We start from the raw sequence: 25,124 nt of genomic DNA on the forward strand, positions 1-25,124 counted from the left end.
CTATTAGTCTACAAATGGGGAATAAGAATTAATTATGTTCCTCAAACTTATTTGACCATGGAACATGTCTTTTCCCAAGTATTCTTTCAGATGAGTGGTTTTTGTAACATATGTTGAGAAATACTGGGATCGGCCATCTTTATATGTAAGTGCAAAAGTTTAAGTAGGCAGTGAAGTTAAATGGAAACCAAAAGGCAGAGCCAGTAATAAAGCTGTCAGTCTGCGCAGCAACTGTGCTGCATTCTGAGTCATGCTCCAGAGGGCTGAGCTGCAGTTTGTCTCTATGAAGGAAGAAATGTCCAAAGCTTTTGGATACTGCTGAATTAGAAACTTTTCTTGGGCACTCAAGAGTAGCAATGGATAAAGAAAAAACAGTCTCACATGCTCATTTCCATCACTGGCTCAGTACAGCTCCAGTTGTTATCATTCTTAAACATCTATTAACATGACTGCTTCATAATTACAAAGGCTAACTGCCAAGCATTTTTCACAGGAAGCAAAGCACTGCCTGTTTTTAACAGCTCTTCTGGCGTGTGCAAAAGGGTCGGGTTTTTTTGTTTTTTTTTTTTTAATCTGTTTAATCTTATTTTAATTGAAGAAACATCTCTAAAACACTATATGAGTGACTGCAAGAGGAAAGGAAAAAGCATATTAAAGCTAGATAAGTGCAATGATATAGATGAACTTGGGGTGGGGGATACAGGATACAGAACTGATGTTATCAGTACAACCCAAGCACGATGATACCTTGCGTCTTCATCTGTCAGATATTTTAATTTCAGCAGAGACCTTCCTCAATGTTGCTATGGGCTGATTTCAAGGTTCTGAATCAGTAAATTTGACCCTTGATCTCAAATGTCAACTGCCTCCATGTTTGGCCTTCTTCATCGTCCTCCACGCTCCCTGGATAGGGGCATAGCTAAGTGCTCGAGTCAGAGAATTATTTGGTAATAAAAGATCTGGAGGAAAATGGAGGGTGGAGGTGGGGTGGGGTGGGTACCGGTATTTACTGAGCAGCCAGGTGCCAGATATTTTCGCAAGAATTACCCTATTAACAAACAAACGGATCTTTCCCCCATTTTGTACATCACAAAACTGGGACTTAAAGAGGTTATAATACTTGTCAAGGTCAGACCAAATACTGATGAGCAAACGAAGTAAAATTTAAGTCAGGCAGGACTGGATGAATCCAATGTCTGTTTTACAATATCATGCTGTCTCCTGATCATAAAAAACTTCGTTTTTTATAAGAGCACAAATGGTCCATTAGTACTATTTCTCTCAGTATCTAGCAAAATATCTTTTATCATCACACTAACTTCAAGGGAACTGATAATATTTAGATCTTTCCACTCACTTGCCCAAATCAATACAGCTATTTATTCTCAACTGCTGGTAATGAACTTTCTTAACTCAGCATTTTGTGGGAAAAAGTCTAAATACTTGAATTGCTTCATTTCATGCTATTTCTCTTGGCATGTGTCTTTTTGGTTTGCTTTTAAAAATAAACTCCAAAATCATGACATATTCAGATATGAAAAACAGGATGCAGAGCAATGGGAACATTAACCTGAAATGGTTACCTGGCAAAAATACCTGTGTCTGTAGTAACTGCAAGTTAAATAGAAAACTTTTACATTTATGAAGCAAGTACTCATGTGTGGTTGACTTAAAAAAAAAAAAGGGCAAAAAACTGCCCTAGTCTATAAATTGGATTCTACCCCAGTCTCCCATGGTTGTGACCCTGGTTAAGAACCTTTGATTCAGTTTCCTCATTATTTAAAATAAGAAAAGCTCTCTTAAGTTCCTATAAAAATTCCACAATTTTATAGTCAACTGCAATTCACTGGCCTTTCTAGTGAACAAACAATTTAAAATAATTCAAGTCCCACTTTCATCATCTCTTTCTTAATTTGACGAAGGCAAAGAAATTATTTACCTTCCAGTTAAATTTTTCTTTTTAGTGATAAAAATCAGGCGGCAGATAAATAAGTTCAGTCACCGAGTTAGACAAAGTCTTAGGGAAATGGTTTATTTAAGGAAAGACAGCACAACAGTTTGCTTATTTTGGTTTCAGGTACCATGATTCATATCCTCTAAAGGCTAGAGGGAAAAATCAATCTTTTCTAGGAAAGACAGTAATACGGTAAAGCTGCTTTCCCTCTTGCTTAGCCTGATACTATATATTCACAAATGAAAATAATTCTGAGAGTAGTCCTCATGCTAGGTGAGGCCCACAACACCTGCTTTCAAATTCTTATACCCAGATAAATTATGTAACAGACCATTTGGTGCCATCCTGGCTCTGCTAACAAACAGAGGTGGATTTCTGAGTTTAGTTTCCTTGGCATTTCACTCTCCTCATTATCCTATCACTTTCATTTTCCCCCGGCCCATCCAATCTTTACACAATTGTTGATGCTGCGGGAAGCATCAAGATGAGAGTCTAAATTATACCCACCATAGACTGGTAAAGTTAACACTAGTTACTCAAAAACATTAGGGACTTGACTTTCTGGGTTTAATTTCCTGACAAATTCATTCCTTTGAAATGTGAAGACCAGAGAAGCATCTCACTGGCACTGTGCCAATTCTTCCTTAATTCTTCAAAACTTTGTTGGGCACGGTCAGGCCTCAAGGTAGATACACTGGAGGAGAACTCAGCGGAAATGTGTCCCCTAGCTACCCCAGCAGATGCGGAAAGGGGGAAGAGAACCGGTGGGCAATCTCACCCTCCCCACACACACATCCATCTCTTCTCTGGTCACCGTGCCCAGGGACCTTGTAAGTACAGGTTCACTGTCAGAAAACATAAGTCACACTCACTGTAAATTCTACCACCACAGAATCACTATTCTACCTCTGGTTCATGTGAGGACAGCACAGTAATCTCAGTACAGTGCTTCTCAAACTACCAAGTGCAGATGAATCACCAAGGGACTTTGTGGTAATGTGGACTGAGATTTAGCAGACCTGGGCTACAGCCCAGACTTTCACATTTCTAACAAATTTCAGTGCAACACTGATGCTGCTGATTCGCAAAGCACACTTGAGTAGCAAGGTCCTAGTATAGCTGCTTTCCCAATCTGAAGTACATTTTACCTTGCGGTCTCCTTGTAGCTGGCTATCTATCAGGAGAACTAAACAAGACAGAAAACTCAGAATTTCTGTGTTGGGAGAAATCCATCATGAATACAGGAGTTAATTAAGTTCACTGATTTTCACTGCCTGCACCCTGGACCTTTGCTCCTGCCCAGATGGATTTGCCAGATTTTTCTTGCTTAGCTGAATGATGAATTTTGGCTCCGTCTTCACCAGACTAATCCAATGTCATTCAGTTAGCAATTCAAATGTTAATGGTGTAGCACCTGTAAACATAAAAATGCAGGCTCCTGGGCTCTAACCTCCAGACTCTGATTCATTAGTTCTGGAGCAGCCTCAAGAATAAATAGACATTCTAGGTGACTCTAACACATTCTGAGGTCTGGGGGAAGGAAACACATGCCCTCTTTGATGGACTGGAGTAACCTATATCCTATAGAGTTAATGCCTTTCCACCAAGAAGACAGCAAAGAAATGAAGGACAGAAAGAAACATGATCTGATCATCTCACACTATGATAGAAGAAATGATTTCCTCCCCAATTTGGATACTTGCTTAAGGTCATTTATGGTTAATTCCAGTACATTTTATCCTTTTTTTTTAGAGAAGTTCACTAAAAATGTGAACTACTATTCCACACAAAATTCTTCTAATGTGGGTATGATTACAGACATAGTTAATGATCAAAATAGCAAAGGAATGGTTATTCACTCTTCTGATTGAACAAATAAAATTGGAGTTGTTCACACACATACATTCTTTTTTAATATATCCAAGAAGACAAACATTGACAATCAGCTAACAAAAATAAGGACTGAATATTCACCAGTGCCATTATAATGGCAGAAGCATATATAAAATACAAGAAGTAACTTTACCTACGACTTTGTTAATGAAATGTCCTCTCTAAGAAGGGCTACAGCTTGGCTACTCGGTTTCTCTGGGAGTGGATGTGACATTGTGAGGGGTGTTATTCTCCGCTGGTACAGTTACCAGTCCTGTGCCAGGGATCTCAGACTCAGCAGGAATAGCCTCTGGACTGGAGCTGGCTCCGGTCTGATCGGGGGTGGTTTCAGTCTCAGAGGCTGAGGTTTCCTGACTGGAGCTGGCATCTGTCGCTTTATCAGGTACAACGTCAGCTTGAGCAGGCATGGCCTCTTCTTCTGTTTCCAATTCTGTTTCCTGACTTTGAACTTCCTCACTTTCTTCTACCATAGCAGGTGGTAGCTGTAATAAAGTCTGATGAAGGAAAAAAAAGAGGGAAACATTAATGAATAATAATAATAAAAAAACCCACCTGGCTTATAAAGTTAGGCTCTCGCATTATCTTCCTAATAGATACTGTCACTCTAGAAAGCTCCAAAACACTGAGGGCTGTTTTATATTGCAGAGGTAACAACTCTGATGATAATGGCCTAGGTTTTGCTGATTCCATGGAATATGCTGACACAGATATCAGATAATAAGAAGATAATATATATTAAATCTTCGGGGAGAAAAACCAATATCAAAAGCAATTAAATTTTTTCATGAAGGAACTTATTATAAACACTGGAAAAGAGTGGCTGATTAGGACTGACTGGCACACCAACTCAAGAAAGGGCCCACTTCAATCAACGGGCGCTGTGAGGGTGAGGATGAACCAAGCCTTGAGACAAGGCTGGGAGAGAACAGCAGGCACAGGGCTTCTGTCCCACTTAACCGGAGCACTGGAGCAGCCCTATATACCCGGCTTCCCTTTCTAGAGCTAAGGCTTGGCTTCTTTCTTTAGGAATTTTGTTTCTCTTGTTGGAAACTGAAAAAAATTTAGAAGCATATTCACAATGGGAGCACAAAATGTGAAATACTTAGCGATAAAACTAACAACATATGTATGAAGGCTGCAGGCTGAAAGCTGCCAAACGCCGATGAGAGAATTCAAAGAAGACCTAAATATAGTGGAGAGGGATATCATACTCATGGGAAGGAAGACTAACTATTGTTATGTTAATTTCTCCCAAATTGATCCTAAGCAATAACACTCAAAAATCCTCATCAAAACCTCAGCATGCTTTTTTCTAGGGACTGAAAGAGATAGGCTGATTCAAAAATGTAAAGGGAAAAGCAAAGGAACTAGAATAGGCAAAAACATTTTGGAAAAGAACAACAAAACTGAAGGAGTCACACTACCATTATCATCATTTTGGCTGTAAGGTGTGGCATGCAATATCTTAGTTCCCTGACCAGTGATTGAACCTGTGCCCTTGGCAGTGAAAGCGTGGTGTCCTTCCTAACCACCGGACCACCAAGGGAATTTTCAGGACTCATATTATCTAATTTCAATATTTACTGTAAAGAAACTCTAAGAAAGATAGTGTAATGGCAAAAGGAAAGACACAAAGATCAATAGAGCAAGGCAGAAACCCAAAAATAAGACTCTCACATACACAGTCAATGAATTTTTTTTTTTCTACTAAGACCACAAGGTAAGATCTTAAAAGTTCTCAACATTAGAAAAAAAAAAGAAACATGTAACTTAGTGTGGCGAAGGATATTAACTAGATTTATTGTGGTGATTGTTTTGCAATGAATAGAAATTTCAAATCATTATTTTATACACCTGAAAGAAAATTAAGTGTCAATTAGATCTCAATTTGAAAAATTGCTTTTTTAATCTCAAAAAAAAAAAAAAAAGTCAGGTGAACAGAGGGAAAAAACAGCCTCCTCAGGAAATGGTGTTGAAACAACTGTATATTCACATGCAAATGAGAAAAATTCAACCCTTGCACCAAATAAATTAACTCACAATGTATCATACTTATAAATATATTAAAAAAAAAACTATAAAACTTCTAGAATGAAACACTGGAATAAAACCATAACTTTGGGTAATGCTAAATGCTTTTAGGACATAAAAAGCATGAATCACAAAGAAACAACTTGATATACTGGGACTTGAAAGACACCTAAAAATGAAAAAAAAAAAAAAAAGTCACAGACTAGGAAATATTTGTAAAAACAAACATCTGATGAGGAACTTGTAGTCAGATTAAAATTTAAAACTCTCAAAACTCCTTAATAATAAAACAACCCCAAAGAGTGAGAGATCTAAACAGACACATCCTCACAGAAGATATACAGAAGGCAAATAACCACGTGAAAAGATGGTCATCAACAGTTATTAGAGAAACGCTAATCAAAACCACAATGAGACCACTACATACCTACTGGAATGCTAAAATAAAGAAGACCAAGCATAGGTATGTGTGAGCACTCACACACTGCTGGTGGGAATATAAAATAGTACAATTCTGTAAGACTATATATAGTCAAAGCTATGGTTTTTCCAGTAGTCATGTATGGATGTAAGTTGGACCATAAAGAAGGTTGAGTGCCAAAGAATTGAACTGTGGTGCTACAGAAGACTCTTGAGAGTCCCTGGGATAGCAAGGAGATCAAACCAGTCAATCTTAAAGGAAATCAACCCTGAATGTTCACTGGAAGCTCTGATGCTGAAGTTCTAATACTTTGGCCACCTGATGTGAAGAGCCACTCATCAGAAAAGACCCTGATGCTGGGGAAGACTGAGGGCATGAGGAGAATAGGGTGACAGAGGATGAGATGGTTGCATGGCATCACTGACTCAACGGACATGAGTTTGAGCAAACTCCACAGGACAGTGAGGGACAGGGAAGCCTGGCGAGCTGCAGTCCACAGTGCTGCAGAGATGGATACGACTTAGCAACTGACCAACGACAACAACTTTGTAAGACAGGTGGGCAGTTTCCTAAAAGAAGTCGAATACATACTTCCCATACTACCCAACCATTCCACTCCTAGAAATTTACCAAAGAGAAGGTACAAAGACTTGTAGGAGAATGTTCATAGTAGTTTTATTTATAAGAGCCAATACTGGAGGCAAACCCAAATGTCCATCAATGATGCATGGGTAAACTTAGCATATCTGTATAATGGATTACTTACTCAACAATAAAAGGAAAAGGACTACTGATACATTCTGAAGTACAAATGAATATTAAAATAATGTTGAGCAATAACAGGTAGGGGAAAAAGAGTACACGTTGTTTGAGTCTCTTTCTATTAACATCTAAAATATGGTGACTAATTATTGTGACAGAAAGTAGATCCTCAGTTTCCTGGAGAAGGTGGAATAGGAACTGGTGAGGGATGAGAGGGATTATTCAGGTGTACATGGAAAACTCTAGGGAGGATAATGCATATGTTCATTATCTCGAATATAGTCATGGGTACATACAAACACCAGGACATATCATATTAGATACTTTAGATATGTGGAATTTATTATATGCCAGATTACAGCTATAAAATATGTTTTTAAAATATGGATGGTATATGAATAGTAATCTACTTTGGTTTAGCTGGTGTCTCACAAGGAATAATCAAGTACTTTAAAGATTTATTTGCCAACAGAGAAAAGGCTACAGCAAGAACAATAATGAGTCAATTCTGAGAAAACTTACCTGATGATAATGATGTGTGGTCTGTATCAAATGCATATACATATTGTATACAAAGTTTGCCATCTGGGGCATATTCTTTATGATCTGTACTTCATGGGATGGTCTCTCTCCATTCTAGAAGAAGGCAGAAAGAAAGTTAAGAACCATCCCTTATATGTGGAATCTAAAATACGACACAGATTAACTTATCTACGAAAGAAACAGACAGACACACTTGTGGTTGTCAAGGGGATGGGTGAGGGAGGTATGGACTGGGAGTTTGGGATTAGCAGATGCAAACTATTATATATTGAATGGATAAGCAATATACTGTATAGCACAGGGAACTATATTTAATATCCCATGATAAACCATAATGGAAAAAGGTATGAAGAAGAATGTATATATATGTATAAATCAATCACTTTGCTGTATACCAGAAACTAGCACAACACTGTAAGTCAACTATACTTCAGTAAAATAAATTTTAAAAAACAGAAAAAGAAAGTTAAGTATATAGTGAAAACCACTGAAAGATAACACTTCAATAGAAGTTCATGCCTCCAACTTAAGTATGAACACTGTTAGGGTTTGGAGGACATAAGAACAGTAAGAGGATATTAAGATGTAAGTGTTAGAGTCCAATAAGGATTTCCTTACTGTGATAGCTGATATTATTTTTACAAAGAAGATCTAATTCAGTTCCTTAGTGTAAGGAACACTCTAAACCAGTGATCAGATGACCTATGTGGTGCTCTCAAACAATGCAGTCACCTGTAAGAAATGCTGCCCCACACAATGGAGAAAGAAGTCTTACCTTTCTACTGGTTGGGAAAGGTTCTGTTGGAATTATATGCAAATGAAGTGGGCGGGCTGTGAGCTGGCTGAAAGCTGGAGTTAGTTCAAAACAGTTTTGGAAGAGGGATACTCTGGCGAAGATATAAAGTCCAAGCCTGGCTCTAGACATGGCAACTACTAAGCGACGGACATCCCTTTGAGAAACAAACAAAATTAATTAAAATATATCACGATTAAAAACATATTTATGCAGCCTTTTATTTTTTAAACATTCTACTAAATATTACTGTTAAGCTGTGGCAATAAAGAGTTAGGTTTCTTAAAAACTTAACAGGATAAACATTAAGTTAATCAGTGCTATGTAACTAGTTAACCAAGTAAGAAGTTAATGCTTTATTACCAACTTCTAAGTGTTTTTGAGTGGAGAGAGTAGGGGGAAATCACAAAATAACCAATGCACTGATTTAAAAGGTTTAAATACAAAGTTATATGGCAGCCTGGAAGGCAGGGGAGTTTGGGGAAGAATGGATACATGTATATGGATGGCTGAGTTCCTTTGCCTGAAACTATCATAACACTGTTAACTGACTATACTCCAATATAAAATAAGAAGTTAAAAAAAAGTTTAAGTAGCAAAAATAGCTCAGTTGTTAGTTACCAATTTACTGTGTCACCACCATTAAGTCAATCCAAACCAGCCCTTCCTCTACTTCACCCATCAAATTCCCATGCTCTGTCAAGGTTAATAGGTCAAATTTTATTTCCTGCTTTTTATGATCACTTCCTATGATCATAATCACACTGCTTTAAACTTATTTATAATAATAGTAATTACAATACAAACATAAACACAATATGATGATATGATATAACATAATAATATCATGTCTTATTCATGCATTTACTCTAGTACCTACGCCCAATCCCTGGCTTATAATAGGTCTCAGTGTTCACATAAACAGTGATAAAAATGCCAAAATGCCTGCTTCAGCTACACAGGTAGCTGGCCAAATGATGAATGATGGCAGTTTCCTTTATCTTTTAGAAATAATATGTTCTTTACTGAATTTACCTGAATCAAACAAACTTATTTACAAAATAGGAACAGATTATGAACTCGTGGTTACCTGGGGAAAAGGGTGGTGGGGAGGGACAGACTGGGAGTTTAGGATTGACAAATATAGAATGCTATATTTAAACAGATAACCAACAAGGATCTACTGTAAAAAGAAAAAAACAATAAAAGAGTAGCTATGTAAGCCTGATTTCGCATCATTATTTCATATTAGTTACAATGTGTTTTAGTAAGAAAATATGGTTTTAGCTTTCAATATGGAGGATACTTTGTTTTCCTAAGATGCTGTTGGATGGCTATTTAAATTTGTGAGTATTCTACAAAAGAGAAGATGTTTATGAATAATAATAAAATCTGGTATAAGCATCCCTAATACCTGAAAGAAAGTATTAAAGAGTATTATAGGGACCAAATGTTACAAAGATCATATAATAACCAGACAGAGAATTGGGAATTGAAATATTTATCAAATGGCTTTTCTTTGTCTCTGCATAATGTGAGATATTTGGGGAGTATCTCTATTCAGTCTCATTTTCTGTTGTTTTATGGCCTTGATAAGGATCTAGTTTCCCTTATCAGAAGGAACTGTACAACATCAGTGTATAACAGCAGTTATATTGGGGGTGTACAATCCTTATACCCCACCAACCCAAACTAAGAGAAGTTCATTTAGGTGGAAGGAGAAAGCATACCCTTTTACAGAAGTTCTGATGAATTTCTACATTTGTGACACACTGGATTCTTGAAGGAAATGTTATCTTTAGGTTACTGCAAGTCAAATTGTTTTTTACTTCCTCCACCTTCCTTAGAAGCCCAAGGGGTCATGCCATAGGTGGGTGGTTCCGAAACTAGTAACTAGAGGTACAGTGCTAGAGATACTTAGCATGAGCTCTCACACAAGTATTGAAACTCCATTCAGTTCTCCTCTCCTCATCCAGAAGCCTCTGTCTCTAAGCGGAGCACAGCCAGAGCGCTACTGCAGTGACAGTGAACTCGCTCCCCTGAGGAGCTCCACCCTCCGGTCCCTTAACTGCAGTGCAGTTAAGTGGCTCTACCAAGCTCATCTCCACTGTACAGACTACAATCTTCTGCAGAATCAAATGTAGGTATTTCCCAAAGACATGTTTAATGTCTCCCCCACTGGACTCTAAGCTTCATGGGGGCAGAGACAATGAATGTTAGACTTACCATTATATATCAAGAACCTAGCATACTGCCAAATAATAGAAGGATCTAAGAGCACCTGTTAAATGAATGATCACACACCACAAACATAACAAACTACCAGGCAAAAAAAGAACAGGGTGGCAGCATGAAGAGATAGGGTTCCTTGGAGCTGTATCTTGAAACTGGGGCAATGGGAACTGCTACCTTCTTTCATGATCTCCAGAGGATGGCTGGGGACAGTTTCACTGACTTGCTCTGAACGAGTCACAAGCATTTCTATTTGTAGCTGGGCTATTCAAGTCAGTAGGGACAAGAACAATGAATGTTGGAAAAGGGACCAGAAATGTCTCACTATTCTAGCTTCTGAACAGCTCCACAGTGTCCCAGAACAGGTCTCTGGATCCAAAGCTGAATAGTCTGGCTCCTATCCTGGACGGGTAAAAGAAATAAGGCAGGCACTAACTTAAAGGGTTAGACAGAGTTACCACAAGACCCAGCAATTCTACTCCTAGGTCTACACCCAAGAGACAGGAAAACATACTTTCACGCAAAAACTTGTACATGAATGTTCACAGCAGTCCAAACAGTCACAAAGTGGAAACAACCCTGTCCATCCGCTGATGAATGGGTACATAAAGCATAAAATATTCACAATACAAAATGTTATTTAGCAACTAGAAGGAATGAAGTACTGACGCATGCTACAACATGGATGAATCCTGAACACACTATGCTAAGCAATTTCACTTACATGAAGTGCCCACAACAGGCAAATCTATAGACAAAGTGGAACAGCGGTTGCCAAGGACTTGAGGGGGAGAGGAAGGGAGTAGCTGCTGGCAGGCATAGGGTCTCTCACTATTTTAGAAAATGTTCTAAAATTGTGAATATAGTTGTATAACTATGAATATACTAAAAAATCACTGAACTATACACTTAAAATACAGTTTATTTATATACAAATCATTGAATTGTACACTTAAAAATACAGTTTATTTACACACTGAATTGTACAGCATGTGTATTATATCTCAATAAAGATGCTACTAAAAAGAAAAATATGGAAGATGGAAGGTTTCCTTGGTATCTTGAATTTGAAAGACAAAATATTTTACTGCTTCTTAGAAAAACAAAGACATGAAAGATTGCATCTACAAACCAAAAAATTCTATGAGGAGCTTCATAAAATTCTCACTAAGATACCTAAACTATCTGGAAAGCTGAATTACAGGTGATTGGTAAATTAAGTTTCCCCCCCCCTCTGTGCTTTAATAAAACTACCATCACTATCATCAGCAGCCACCGAAGAAGCTGAACTTCCAAAACAAAAGTTTGGTAGATATAAAGAAGATTAACTTATTTGGATAAAGAAAAGCTGGATATGTGAGACAATAATGAAATCAGGTACTTTGTTAAGCCTTCATTTATAAGCATTTTATTATCATCATCTTTCTCTTTATTTAGTTGAGTTTTCAGAAAAGTCAGGTAAAGAACAGCATAGAAATAAAGTCATGGGAATGTGAAAAAGACAAAAGTACTACAGAGTAAGAGAAAAGGTGGGGAGAGGAGGAACGGTATTCTCGTCTTCATACTGTGAGCTTGGATGAGAGATTTTAATTAGGTAAATCATAATGATACCCTATTTAGCAGCAGCTATAAATTTCAATGTGGAAATGGAACTTTTTGGAAAAGTTAAGTCTCCAAAAACACGTTTGACACTTAAGTAAAAATAAACTGTATTTTAGAATGCTATAGTCTTGAAATTATTTATTGAAACATTACATCTTTTGTTTATTCCTATATAAAAGTTATTGGCTTAGTGGAACATGAGCACTCTGGGTTAAATACCAAATAGATCTTGACTTAATCACAACATTAAGAGAGCATACAGAATTTTCTTTTTATAGCCATTAAGTAAAATAATAAAATGAACTCTCCTTACAGTTTTGCTATAGTCATATGAGATAAGGTTTATATAAAACTAAATGGCTGCTTTGTAATAAGGAGATATTATTCCCACAAAATCTCCAGCACATAAATACATCACAATAAATGATAAAAATACTGTTTGTTTTGACAATTCTTAATCCTGAGAGAACAAATGGCTCCTTTATCCTCTCTAACACTGAGCTAAAAGACTGTGTCGGGTAAAGTCAGAAATTCCGTGCAATGAAAAATTTACTTGAGACTTTTTACCACTTTACCTCCTTTAATTTCTTACATTAAATTTCAAACAGATATAGGATACATATATATACATATATGTGTGTGTGTATAATATTTAATGATCAAATGCTATCCCTGAATGCTCCTGAAGAGAAAAAAGTTAAAATGACTAAAATATTTAAGATTCAAAAAATTCAGAAGCAATGGTAATGATTACACAAAGAATATGATACTGTTACATTCCAACAAAAAGCACCAAAAATTGCCATAACAATGAACTATACTTTAAACTTGAAAGCTGCTTAGCCATGAAAGCTCAAAATCGAAGCAGACAGTAAGACTCAACACTACTATAAAAATGCTTCCTTACATACCTCAGATGGCCCACTGCCCTGGTTCGTACTAAAGACAGAAGAATGTAGTCGTTCTGTTGACCTTGAAATCTGTCAACAGTTGTCACCTGGGAGGAAAAAAAGGGGAACGTGGTATACTTTCAAAAGCAAAAACTCTTGAGAGATCATTAAAATAATATGCTAGAAATAAAAATCTTATCCTTAAAATAATCAATCCCAAGAGAATATAACTATATAGTTGGAACTGAAGGAACAAGTAAACGAACCCTATGAAATAAACCATGGTAACCAGATCAGGCTATGTCCCTACGTTACTCACACTTATAGCACTCATCTTTAACTCTGTGGATAACGATGTAACTATTTGTGGTTTAACAGTCTTCCCTCTACTAGACTTCTCAGCCCCATGAAAGCAGGGACCCCCTTTGTTAATTATACACCTGCTGCTGCTGCTGCTAAGTCACTTCAGTCGTGTCCGACTCTGTGCGACCCCATAGATGGCAGACCACCAGGGTCTCCCGTCCCTGGGATTCTCCAGGCAAGAACACTGGAGTGGGTTGCCATTTCCTTCTCCAATGCATGAAAGTGAAAAGTGAAAGGGAAGTCGCTCAGTCGTGTTCGACTCTTTGCGACCCCATGGACCGCAGTCCACCAGACTCCTCTGTCCATGGGATTCTCCAGACAAGAGTACTGGAGTGGGGTGCCAGCGCCTTCTCTGAATTATATAACTAGTATCCCTTTTATATTCTTGATACAAGAAAGAGTAACTTTCCTTATTAAGTTTTTTTTGTTACTTATAAGTAAAAGAACAGAGATAGAGATTCTTATATTTCTGAACTTCCTATATTTCAAAGTTATTAGTTTTTCATTTTCACTCTCTATGTCCCTTATGGAATGTTCCACAGTGTCTGTTCCTCCCCATTCCTTTTGTCTCCATCTCTGAGTTTATTTTACTTTCTGCTAGTTCCCATTTTCTGTCTTCCTGGGTTCTTCAATTTCTTTGTTTTGTAGCCTTCCCTTACAGAAGTGGCTACTTCATTAAGCATTTTAAAATTCATACCCAAATATGCATTCAAAATTTTCATCTGTTCTAGGCCAACATGCTTTCTGGAGTATGTTATCTTATCAATTAGTGTGTTCTGATGCTCTTTACCTCATTTATAAATTGAGCTTGTGCTAGTTTCCTTTTCCCCTCTATTTCACCACTGATTAAGTGGGTTTCTTAGATTAGCTATGTATTAATAAAGAAGACAGGCTGGGATGAGCAGAACTGTTTCCTAAAGGCTCAGTGGTTTTCACAACAGATGGTCCTCCACTGCTACTACAGAGACAGTCTTTTTTTTTTTTTTTCCCAAATATTGTTCACCTGTAGTTTCCTTTGAACCAATCTGGGACCTGAAAGGCTTCTGCTCACCCCAATACCCACATCCACTGTTGAGTAGGAATGTGGCTCTTACACTTGAAAGTATGCCACTCACTTTCAGACAGTGTATCACTTTCAAGACTGATCCCCTCGACTCTCTTCCCCTACGTTTCCTTCCTGACCTTTAGTTACATGTCATCTCACTAAAAGCGTCACTTGTTTTCCCCCCTCCCATTTTCCCCTTACTTGCGGATGATTTCCAAGAAAAGATGAAAGAGCTTTATACAGCTACGTTCACAACCAAAGTCCTAACTTCTTCATTACTAATACTATATTAATGTTTTGTTATTCTAATTTTTCTAACTTTTATTAATAAAATCAAGGATCTACATTTTTATTTGATATCACTCTGTCGTATCACGTAAGAAACAAAAAAAGTAATAAAAAAATCCTAAGGTCTGACTATTCTTGATTTTCCTTTGTCCCCAAAAGAAACACTTTCTTATGCGTGTACACATGCACACAGAGATACACACACTAAGAAGCAGTATGAATCATACCCTTGTAAAACAAGATAAAAAATGCTACAATTCCTATTTCTATTGTAAAGGACATATACAATTAGATATCCTTTACCAACAAAAAGCTTTAGAAACAGTTATTTCTGGTTACTATCAACAAAAATCTTCAATGTGATAGGTGAGACAGACATTCCCAGTAAATCAACAACACTGTCAGAGAATAACTTATAGAGTTCTTATTATTTAATTTTCTTGCATATTTTAAAAGGAGATAACAAAGTGGAACAACATAAATAACTCAAATATAAATCTTTCTATCTCGCCAACAACATGAATAAGAGAACATTACCTTATTCGGTCTTCCAATCAATGGATTGCTCCCGCATCGTCTGTTGATGATGTCACGAATAAGATGTTTTTGTCCATTATATGTTGTCAGAATGCTAATCTTGTCAGCAGGGTAGCCAAGTAAGCACATGTACATAAAAAGTGCCACTACGTATTCTGCCTCTCCAAGATTCTGTAATGAAAACGTTAATCATGTTGTGCATTTATTTCCCTTTATAGACAAAACTCAGGGCTTTCCAGGCTAGTGATAAGGAATCTGCTTGCCAATGCAGGAGACCTAAGAGACGCAGGTTGGATTCCTGGGTTGGGAAGATCGCCTGGAGGAGGGCAGGGCAACCCATGTCAGTATTCTTGCCTAAAGAATCCCCTGGACAGAGGAGCCTGGCAGTCCATAGTATAAAGAGCTGCACACGACTGAAGTGACAAGCACGCAGCACACGTAGAGAAAACAGTTAACTAGTACAATTTGCTCGTTCATCACACCTCAACAAGTGACACGTTACTATCTCGGACAAGTGAATACCTCTCATAAAACTGAGCAACTTATCCTAAATTAACAATGATACATGAACAGAGCATATGTGGTAATTATCTGTCCGTATTTCTATATGTATGTCTTATTTTTAAAAAACAAAGTGGGATACTTTGCAACCTGATTTTTTCATTAATATAGCATAAAAAATCACTGCAGATGGTGATTGCAGCCATGAAATTAAAAGACGCTTACTCCTTGGAAAGAAAGTTATGACCAACCTAGACAGCATATTAAAAAGCAGAGAAATTACTTTGCCAACAAAGGTCCATCTAGTCAAGGCTATGGTTTTTCCAGTGGTCATGTATGGATGTGAGAGTTGGACTATAAAGAAAGCTGAGCATCGAAGAATTGATGCTTTTGAACTGTGGTATTGGAGAAGACTCTTGAGAGTTCCTTGGACTGCAAGGAGATCCAACCAGTCCATCCTAAAGGAGATCAGTCCTGGGTGTTCTTTGGAAGGACTGATGTTGGAAGCTGAAACTCCAATACTTTGGCCACCTGATGCGAAGAGCTGACTCATTTGAAAAGACTCTGATGCTGGGAAATATTGAGGACAGGAGGAGAAAGGGAGGGCAGGAGCAGAAAGGGACGACAGAGGATGAGATGGTTAGATGGCATCACCGACTCGATGGACATGGGTTTGGATGGACTCCCGAAGTTGGACAGGGAGGCCTGGTGTGCTGCGGTTCATGGGGCACAAACAGTCGGACACGACTGAGCGACTGAACTGAACTGATAGCATAAAAATTCTCCCTGTAGTGGCTATTCAGTATTATATGGAATAGGTAAAGGTGTAATTAATTCCTATTGATAACATTTAGGTTGTTTTTCTTTTCAAAAATAATTTGCAGTAAAAGAAGATGTGATGAACATTTTACCATATAAGTCTTTGCAAGTTTGTCTATTTTTTAAAGGATAAATTCATAGAAGTAACCATATTGCTTTTAATAAGTACTAACAATATGTCCACCACATAACTTTCCTACTAGCATTGCATGAGTACAGAATTTCCTAAACCTAACCCAACAGAGGTGAAAATATGCTCCAGTGATTTATACTTGCTATACATGTATCTTTGTGAACTGTATATTCTTGTCTTTATTGTATTTTTCTATTGGCTGTTAATTCTTGTTTGTTAAATGATGAAAATAAATTCTGTTCTAAATCAATATTTTTCTTTATGATTTTAGATTTTGTAAGCTTGAAAAACCTTTCTCATCCCAACATTATATATTCACCAATATTTTCTTCTTTTTAGTATATTCACTGTTTCTTTTCTTTGGTATATATATCTTTAATCCATTTGAAACAGAAAAGTATGTGTTGTCTGTGAGGTGGAAATCCAACTTTCCTTTATTCAGTGGTTGGCTAAATGGTTCAGTAATACTAATTCAGATAGCAAGTAAGCCAGGAAAATACAAAATAAACTTAAAAGTTTCTTGTTTTTTTCTTACCTGATAAAAGTAAGGATTAGGCTCAGATTCTCCAACTCCCTGAAAATCTTCAACATTAATGAGCTGGAAGTCATAGAGCAAGCCAGCATTGGCTGTACTGAACTCCGGCAAGAGCTGCACGTGGGGTAAGTTTCCTAGATTCTTATACCGCCAGTTGTAGAGGTTGCACAAGCTTTCAAAGACAAACCCCCCGCCCGAACAGGAAACATTAGCAGTGCACGCTCCCTTCTCATATGCCTAAGGGGGTGTCTGAGGAACTGGGTTCTTCCTGTTAAGTTCATAGTACCTACGTTGTGCTCACTGTTTTAGCAATAATGCTTTTGCAACCTTTGTCTCTCTACCATCAAGCAAATCAGGAGACTGATGATATTACAGAAATGATAACTCTATTATGTTCTCTAAGGTAAACGCTATCTTTACTCCTTAAATAAGAAAGTCAACTACAAGTACTACAAGTAACTCTCTGAGAGGGAACCTACATATTTTATGAATAAGAATTAGTGTGTTCTCTTCTTGTTCATCTCTAAGCTTTAGATTTCAAAGTGCTATTAATCATATATCTTTTGGGGCCATGAAGAAAAAGGAGGTAACAATGAAAGCAGGCCCTTAGTTTATAAGTCACTTAAATTAATCTCAATGAATAAAATGAAGGAACTCATTTGTTCAATTCACAACCCACGCTGAAGGCAATAAGGGTATTTCCCAATTTGTGGATGTGTATCCAGGCAAGTTCCTAGATAGCAGAGAGTGCTAAGAGTCTATACAGAAGATGCTATCGAATAGTTGGATCATGGAACTGATGTCCTTAAACAGGAGTAGTTTCCCTAACATCCAGTCCCCTGCTCCCGTCTCCCATTGCCCAGTGTCCTTTACCTTGCTCTGGCCCTCCCCTGGGCATCAAGGTCCACAGTAGGAACTCCAACCCTGACAAAGCGAGTGAAGAGGGACTGCTCCATGTTTGAATACTTCTGAAAGGCCATGTTCTTAATGACTGGAGGTAACTGGTGATGATCACCAATCATAATCCAGCGTTTTAGTCGGCTAAAACCATCCTGAGGATTCTAGGAATAAAAAGTGGGGAAATGGCAAAATAATTATTCTAGTACCCTGTTAATCTTCAATTCATGGCACAAGATTCTTGCTATTCACAGGATGGCTTTAACAGTTTACTAATTCTTGTCATTCACCAGTTTCACAGAGAAGAATCTAGAAAATTTACAGAATGACTTGCATGGATACCACTGGCTGACAGTGTGTGAGTGAGGCTGGAGGGATTGAGAAGGCAGGCATGGACTCACCCTACACAGGGTAACCCAAAGCGGTCTGGGAGGCTTAGGTCCTAATCAGGCAAAGGGTGCACAGAAAGAAACAGATGCTCAAGCAGGGAAATGGAAAGATGTCAAATTGTATCACAACTATAGGCAGCAGAAATTATACCTTCTTTAATTTCCTACTCTATTACTTCAATTTCCTACTCTACATGTCTCGTTTCTTGAAACATATTTTGATAAAATATAAATACCAGATAACTTGGCTTTATAAAACAACTTTCAGAAATTATCTATAAATTACAGGAGCCTTTGTTCCTCAATTAGGAATTCCACATTTTTTTTAACGCTTCCATAGTAAAGATTATTGTACAATAAGAAAACATCCTTAAACATAATCATTTAACTAAAAAATTTCAGGTATAAAATAAAGAAAAATAATATCAAATATCAAAAATAATTCCAGAAACAACTCTAAAAGAAATGAAAAAAAAAGCTCGTCTTCCCTCCAAATTGCATAAAAATGTATTTTTTTTTTGAGAAAAATTGCTGTCTTTTCAAAACTTACAGACAAACTATGAATTTTTAAATAGTACTCCCAAATAATACAAACTACTCAATAACCAGTGAATAGATTAAAGTTTACATACTTAAAATAGAATACTAAACATCATGAAGTTAAGGAGAATACATAATCATAGCAATCAGCACCCCCAAACTCTAGTTTTCTGACTCCATCCTCCAGAATTCTTAAGCCTCTACTTTGTCTCAATTTCGGTATCTTACCTGTAGAAGAAGAGGTATAAAAGTTTCTATCTCCAGAATCTGAGCAGCTTCCTCCATCAAAATGTTGTCGTACTGAGAAATGGAGAAAAAGAAAGCTTGTGAAACAGACAGTTTGAAACCCAAACAGCTACCACCATGACTGTAATAAGCATCCCCAAACCTCTCAAATAATTCAGATAAAAATAACACACAAATCATTCAAACAGAAAGTTCATGATCTTCTTTACCATTGTGCCTGAATACTCATTTCCAGGAATGTTAGGCACTGCACGTCCATAAAATAATGAAAAATCAAGTCTTGCTCCAACTGAAGGAAATTTCATTCTTTGTGAATCTTCTATCTGCCCAATTTCTTCTAGATTTATTCTCATCAGGTTTTATCCTTCCCTTCCTCTTCTAATTCTGATTGCTATTTATAGTATGATATCCTATTCCTCGTAAAATACCTTCTTTGAGACTCTTACTAAGCACAAAGTAGAGTTCTTTTGTTTTCTATTTTCAAAGTTTTCTCCCCTGATTTTTTTTCAAGGAAGTGGATGGTAGGGGGAGTATATTTACTCTTAATGCTTAATTAACTTTTTTCTTTTAAGCTAATTGTTTACATATCCTCTAGTTTCTGTGCCGGAGAAAGAAATGGCAACCCACTCCAGAATTCTTGCCTGGAGAATCCCAGGGACAGAGGAGCCTGGTGGGCTGCTGTCTATGGGATCGCAGAGTCGGAGACGACTGAGGTGACTTAGCAGCAGCAGTTTCTGTGCTACTCATTTTTACCAAAATATGCTTGTATTTGTTCAAGACTGGTAGCTGGATTTCTACTGGACATGATGAAATTTAAGGTTTAATTCTGTACTGTTTTCTAGTGAAATTACCTTAAGTTTTAGGCATGTGGATGGATATCTTCTCTAGCTCTATCTGATGCTAAATTTCCCTATTACAATGATTAGTGAGGTCATCCTGGTGGGAACCTAGGAGGAAGGGGTTCAAAGAGTCATATTTTCTCAGAAGTTCCCACGTGGGGTCTCAAGGTGATAGACACAATATGGAGAACAGAATGGGAAAAGCTCAAGATGACAGCTTAAAGAGACTCCTTCCTGAGAAACAACTCTGAAACTCTAAAGTGATTTAACTTATAAAAATACATCTACAGCTCTGATTAAAAAGGAGATTTTAATTGCAAAGCAAAATTATGACACAACTATACTGGGTGTATTAAGGAAGGAAAAGAGTACACAAAAGTGTTTGCATGTCTCCTTGGAGACAGCACGGAATCAAAAGACAATGCCTAAAATGGAAATTTAGCATTTTTTATTGATATAAATGAAAAGGACAAAGGAAATATTAAAAGAGTTGAAAGACTAGATAATTGGGGAGTGGGGAGTAACGTTAAGGGATACCCTCAGCACTCACGGTATCTATCTTACTAGCACAGTGTAAGAAAATGATTAATGAAAATATGATAAGCTACAAGTAATGTTTTGTAGATTATGCATGTGAACAGCTGCAGGAAAGCATAAAATGCTCAGTTTAGATTGTATCATTTCCCTGTGTTGTTAAAAGTAATATGATTTAATAGCAAATCCAAAGTATATTTTATGTGTCAGCCCAAAGCAAGAACAAAATATTTAGGTGAAAAATTTTCACTAATTTGCAAAAGGTAAGCTCACACCACTAGGTTAAGTTCATACTACCTTTTAATAAATTATCATATTTGTCCTACCTTATAGCTGAGAAAACTTTAATCCAAGATTGCAACAATTCTATCACCTTGAATTTATTTAGCACTTATCTTCCAGTGACCTCATAAACTTAAAATATGTCAGCTATTTCATCAACAAGCGTTTTGCTAACTTTGAATTCAAACCAGTATACAAAACACTAATAACATCAGATAAACCAGTTGGAGGGAAGTTAAATGATTTGCATTAAAATCAGAGCTTAGTCAGTACCATTACCAAAGTCACAAAGTATCTGCAAACTCAAATTTACTGATCAATTATTACATTACATTTCAACTGAGTAACAAGTAACAGGCTGTCTTTACCCTTTGGCTCTCCAGTCCTTATCCTGAGATGGAGCCATTTAAATATCTTGTTTGACAGTCTAAATAAGTATATTCCATCTCATACAGAATGCTTTTCATTTACTGAATGAACAAATAACTGCAGTGGATGAGTGCTTAAAAGGTAAATAAGGCAAGCATACAGATTTCTAATAGGTGAAAAACACTGTCAAATGTTTTTATAAAGTTTTTAGTTCTGTTTGGAGATTTTTTTAACACAGTGAAAGTAAGTTAATTTACCTTAAAAAGTATTAGAAGTTATTTAGATAGTCATATGGCTATAATGTTAAAGACATATTAATGCATCTAATAAATAAATTTAGAAAAATTAGATTTATGAGAGTTTACTAATCATATAAACATGGGAGATTATCACTTTAGAAACATTTTAAAGTAGTTATAAATGCGAACTTTAGTAAGAAGCAAACATTCAAGGGAAAAGGCCAAGTATTAAGGAGAGAAGAGAAAAGAAAGGAACTAACAGCTGCACAGATGAATTAAGGAACTAAAATATAAGTCTTTACCTTGAAACCTAACTTGACTAAATCATGTCGTTTTAAGGCAGCATGAGTACAGGTCATGGCAATGATTTTGGCTTCTTTCACCAAAAGGTATTTAGATCTGTCTAGTCCACTTCGAAGCAGTTCAGAGGCTCTGAATTCCTATGGGAGTGGGGAAACAATGAGGTACTTGTTTTAGTAAAATCATGCATACGTTCAATAATCCAGTTTATGAGACTTTATGTGGAAGCTTAATATAACTATCTGGGTGGTGCCAGTGGTAAAGAACCCGTCTGCCAGTGCAGGTAAGATGTGAGATGTTTGATTCCCAGGTTGAAAAGATCCCCTGGAGCAGGACATGGCAACCCACTTCAGTATTCTTGCCTGGAGAATCTCATGGACAGAGGAGCCTAGTGGGCTGCAGTCCATAGGCTTACAGAGTCAGACACAACTTAGCTGCAGCAGCATAAACTAAGCCTATCATCCAACTCGATGAACATGAGCTTGAGCAAGCTCTGGGAGTTGGTGAAGGACAGGGAAGCCTGGCGTGCTGCAGTCCATGGGGTCACAAAGAGTCGGACACTACTGAGTGACTGAACTGAACTGAACTGAGAGAACAATTCTGTCCATGATTAATAAGTTACTAATTAAGTTCAAATAATAACTGATATTAAAGCTACAATTTGGACTGCTTTTTCGTATAAGGTAAAATATTTACTGTAGCAACAAGAATACTGAATATCGATCACCCTTGTATGTCCAGGAAAATAGACACTATGTCAAGCATTCATAATGAAAGGAATTTATTGCAAGGAACCCATTATGCAGGTGATGGAGGAGTAGAAAAGCCAACCAGCGAATGGTGAGGTAACCCAGGGACTGGCAACAGCAGAATATGATGACCATCTGTAGGCTAGGAAGGATAAAGAGGAGGAAGTGTTATCTAAGCCCAGAAACTGAGGTATCAATATAAGCTGGAACAGCAGTGGACCAGGTCAGCAGAAACTGGAGTCATATAAGGGATGAAACCCCGGCAGAGAGAGCTGTTGGTGAAAAACCCTGGCTTCCTTCTTTCCTCCATTTTTGCCACACTTCTCATTGGCTAAACCCAGCCAGAAGTCAGCTGACATGAGAGGCTGGGAAACCAAAACTCCAAGGACCAGTCTCAGTCAAGACCATGGCAGATGATCCCAGAGCAGAGTAGGGGAATCGACAACAGACGGATGTAAGGAGTAAACGAGCCATGCAGAGTGCCTGATAGCAAGTTTTATTAAGTCTGAACATTATGTCATACTTATGTCAGACTTTTAAACATTTGTTTTGGTTTATTTATTTTTAAATAGTTAAAGCATCACAGGCACAGGTGGAGGTATCCTGTATTTCCTTCTTCCCTCTCCCCAGACAGCTATTATTATAAATCATATGCTTTTCTCCTTTTATATTCTATTTATGTAATCATAAGCATACCACAACACTGCTTTCCAGGTTTTACAATTTTATTATCATTATCATACCACATATATACTACATATGTATATACATATTTATTATTCTGTACCAACCATTCATCCATTTCTATCCACCTACTCACACCATGTGTCAATGTTTACTGAATATTTACTATCTGCCAGATATTGTTGTAAGAAGTAGGAATAAAATCATATCTAAAAGGTACAAAGACTTTTAAAAAGAGATGATCTTTGCCCTTTTAATCTGAAGTAATCCTAAACCTTCTAACTGAGAGGAATGTGAGTCTGAAACGTGGTCCTTTTATAGTACTGCTGTAGTCTTCCAGGGATGTTTCCAATAAGGAATGAGAAAACTAGGAAGCAGCCCAGGGGCCCTGGGCTCCAAACATTCTTCTCTGTCCCCTGTGTATAGTCGTGATTCTTATTTCACCTTAATAATCAGGAATATCTCGGATAACACAGCAACCTCACTTTGCCCACTAGTCAAAGGCATAAAGAATTTAGAATGGCCAAATTCCAAATCAAGGAACTATTGTTAAATCTCCTAAAGAAAGCATTCCTTTCTTAAATACTAAGACTCTCATACCAGGAAAAAAAAATGCCGATTCAATTCATATCATAATTTTTACTTATTTCTCAACTAGAACAATAACATGCTTCCAATAATTCCACTTAAAAGTAATAATCTTGTTTGCTAGATTTGAATATTATACTTACTTAAAAAAGAAAAGAAAGCCAGCTAAGCTTAACACCTTTAAAAGAAAGTAAAAAGAACTTGAGAATCCTTACCTCAAGCTGAGTAAAGATTTTCTTAATATGCCTGAAACATCCTTCAGCAATTTCCATGTCTTCTTCATAAGATCGGCCTTTAAAAATGGGTTGAGGGGCATTTGCAAAGTACTCATGAAAAGGGAAGAAAGCAGAGACTTCAGTAATATCTGGCATCGTGTTACTTTTGTTTTTCACTTTGCTGATATACTCTTCCCAGCGAGACATTACCTGTAAGAAAAAGAGACTTGGGGTTAAATTAGCCAGCCCTTATATTTTACATGGACTTCCCTGCTGGCTCAGTGGGGGAGAATCTGCCTGCCAATGCAGGAGACTTGGATTGATCCCTAAGTTGGGAGGATCCCTTGGAGAAGGAAATGACAACCTACTCCAGTATTCTTGCCTGGAAAATCCCATGGACAAAGGAGCCTGGAGGGCTACTGTCCACTGGGTTGCAAAGAGTTGGTGTCCAAGTGACCGAGTGACTAAACAACAATGTTTTAAATAATAAAATAAAAAATGCGCTTAGTTTGGTCTTCTCTGGTGGTCCAGTAGGAAAAGGAAAAGAAAAGTAATCTTTGACCCAACAAGACTATTTCTTATGCCAGTCACTGACAAACTGCTCTTCTTTTCTAAAAGTAAACTTCAAGACTGTAGGGTAAAAAACCCTTAAATAAAACATGTACAGATAGGAAAGAACCCTAGAATCATCTCATGGGACTTTCCATCTCAGATGTTTCAGATTTCCCATGCATATTCAAAATAGTTTATGATCGATGATCCAAATGGCCCTCTCTGAACAAAGAAATTCCTTATTTTTTCACTATCTCAGTTTCTTTCCATATATGGTTAAGTCCAGCTCTAGTAGCTTTTAAATCAATTTAGCACTTGTCAACTCTTCTCCTAGACCTTCAAAATTTTTTGAATTCTTT

The 25,124-nt window shown here is 37.2% G+C and overlaps 1 protein-coding gene across 1 annotated transcript in view; it reads right to left on the bottom strand.

The window, feature by feature from the left end:
* Positions 1-2,016: 2,016 nt before the first annotated feature.
* The window catches only part of AQR (aquarius intron-binding spliceosomal factor), an 81,714-nt gene continuing 58,606 nt past the window's right edge, over positions 2,017-25,124 (bottom strand). The window contains exons 26-35 of the mRNA XM_027971654.2: positions 24,214-24,423; positions 21,980-22,117; positions 19,397-19,468; positions 18,216-18,403; positions 17,343-17,514; positions 15,355-15,525; positions 13,143-13,228; positions 8,380-8,554; positions 7,584-7,697; positions 2,017-4,341 (exon numbers count right to left, since the gene is read on the bottom strand). Of these exons, the coding sequence (XP_027827455.2) occupies positions 4,030-4,341; positions 7,584-7,697; positions 8,380-8,554; positions 13,143-13,228; positions 15,355-15,525; positions 17,343-17,514; positions 18,216-18,403; positions 19,397-19,468; positions 21,980-22,117; positions 24,214-24,423 (1,638 nt within the window). The 3' untranslated portion in view covers positions 2,017-4,029. The remainder of the gene's footprint in view (positions 4,342-7,583; positions 7,698-8,379; positions 8,555-13,142; positions 13,229-15,354; positions 15,526-17,342; positions 17,515-18,215; positions 18,404-19,396; positions 19,469-21,979; positions 22,118-24,213; positions 24,424-25,124) is intronic.

Source organism: Ovis aries, chromosome 7, assembly GCF_016772045.2.
Source record: "Ovis aries strain OAR_USU_Benz2616 breed Rambouillet chromosome 7, ARS-UI_Ramb_v3.0, whole genome shotgun sequence".
NCBI lineage: Eukaryota > Metazoa > Chordata > Mammalia > Artiodactyla > Bovidae > Ovis > Ovis aries.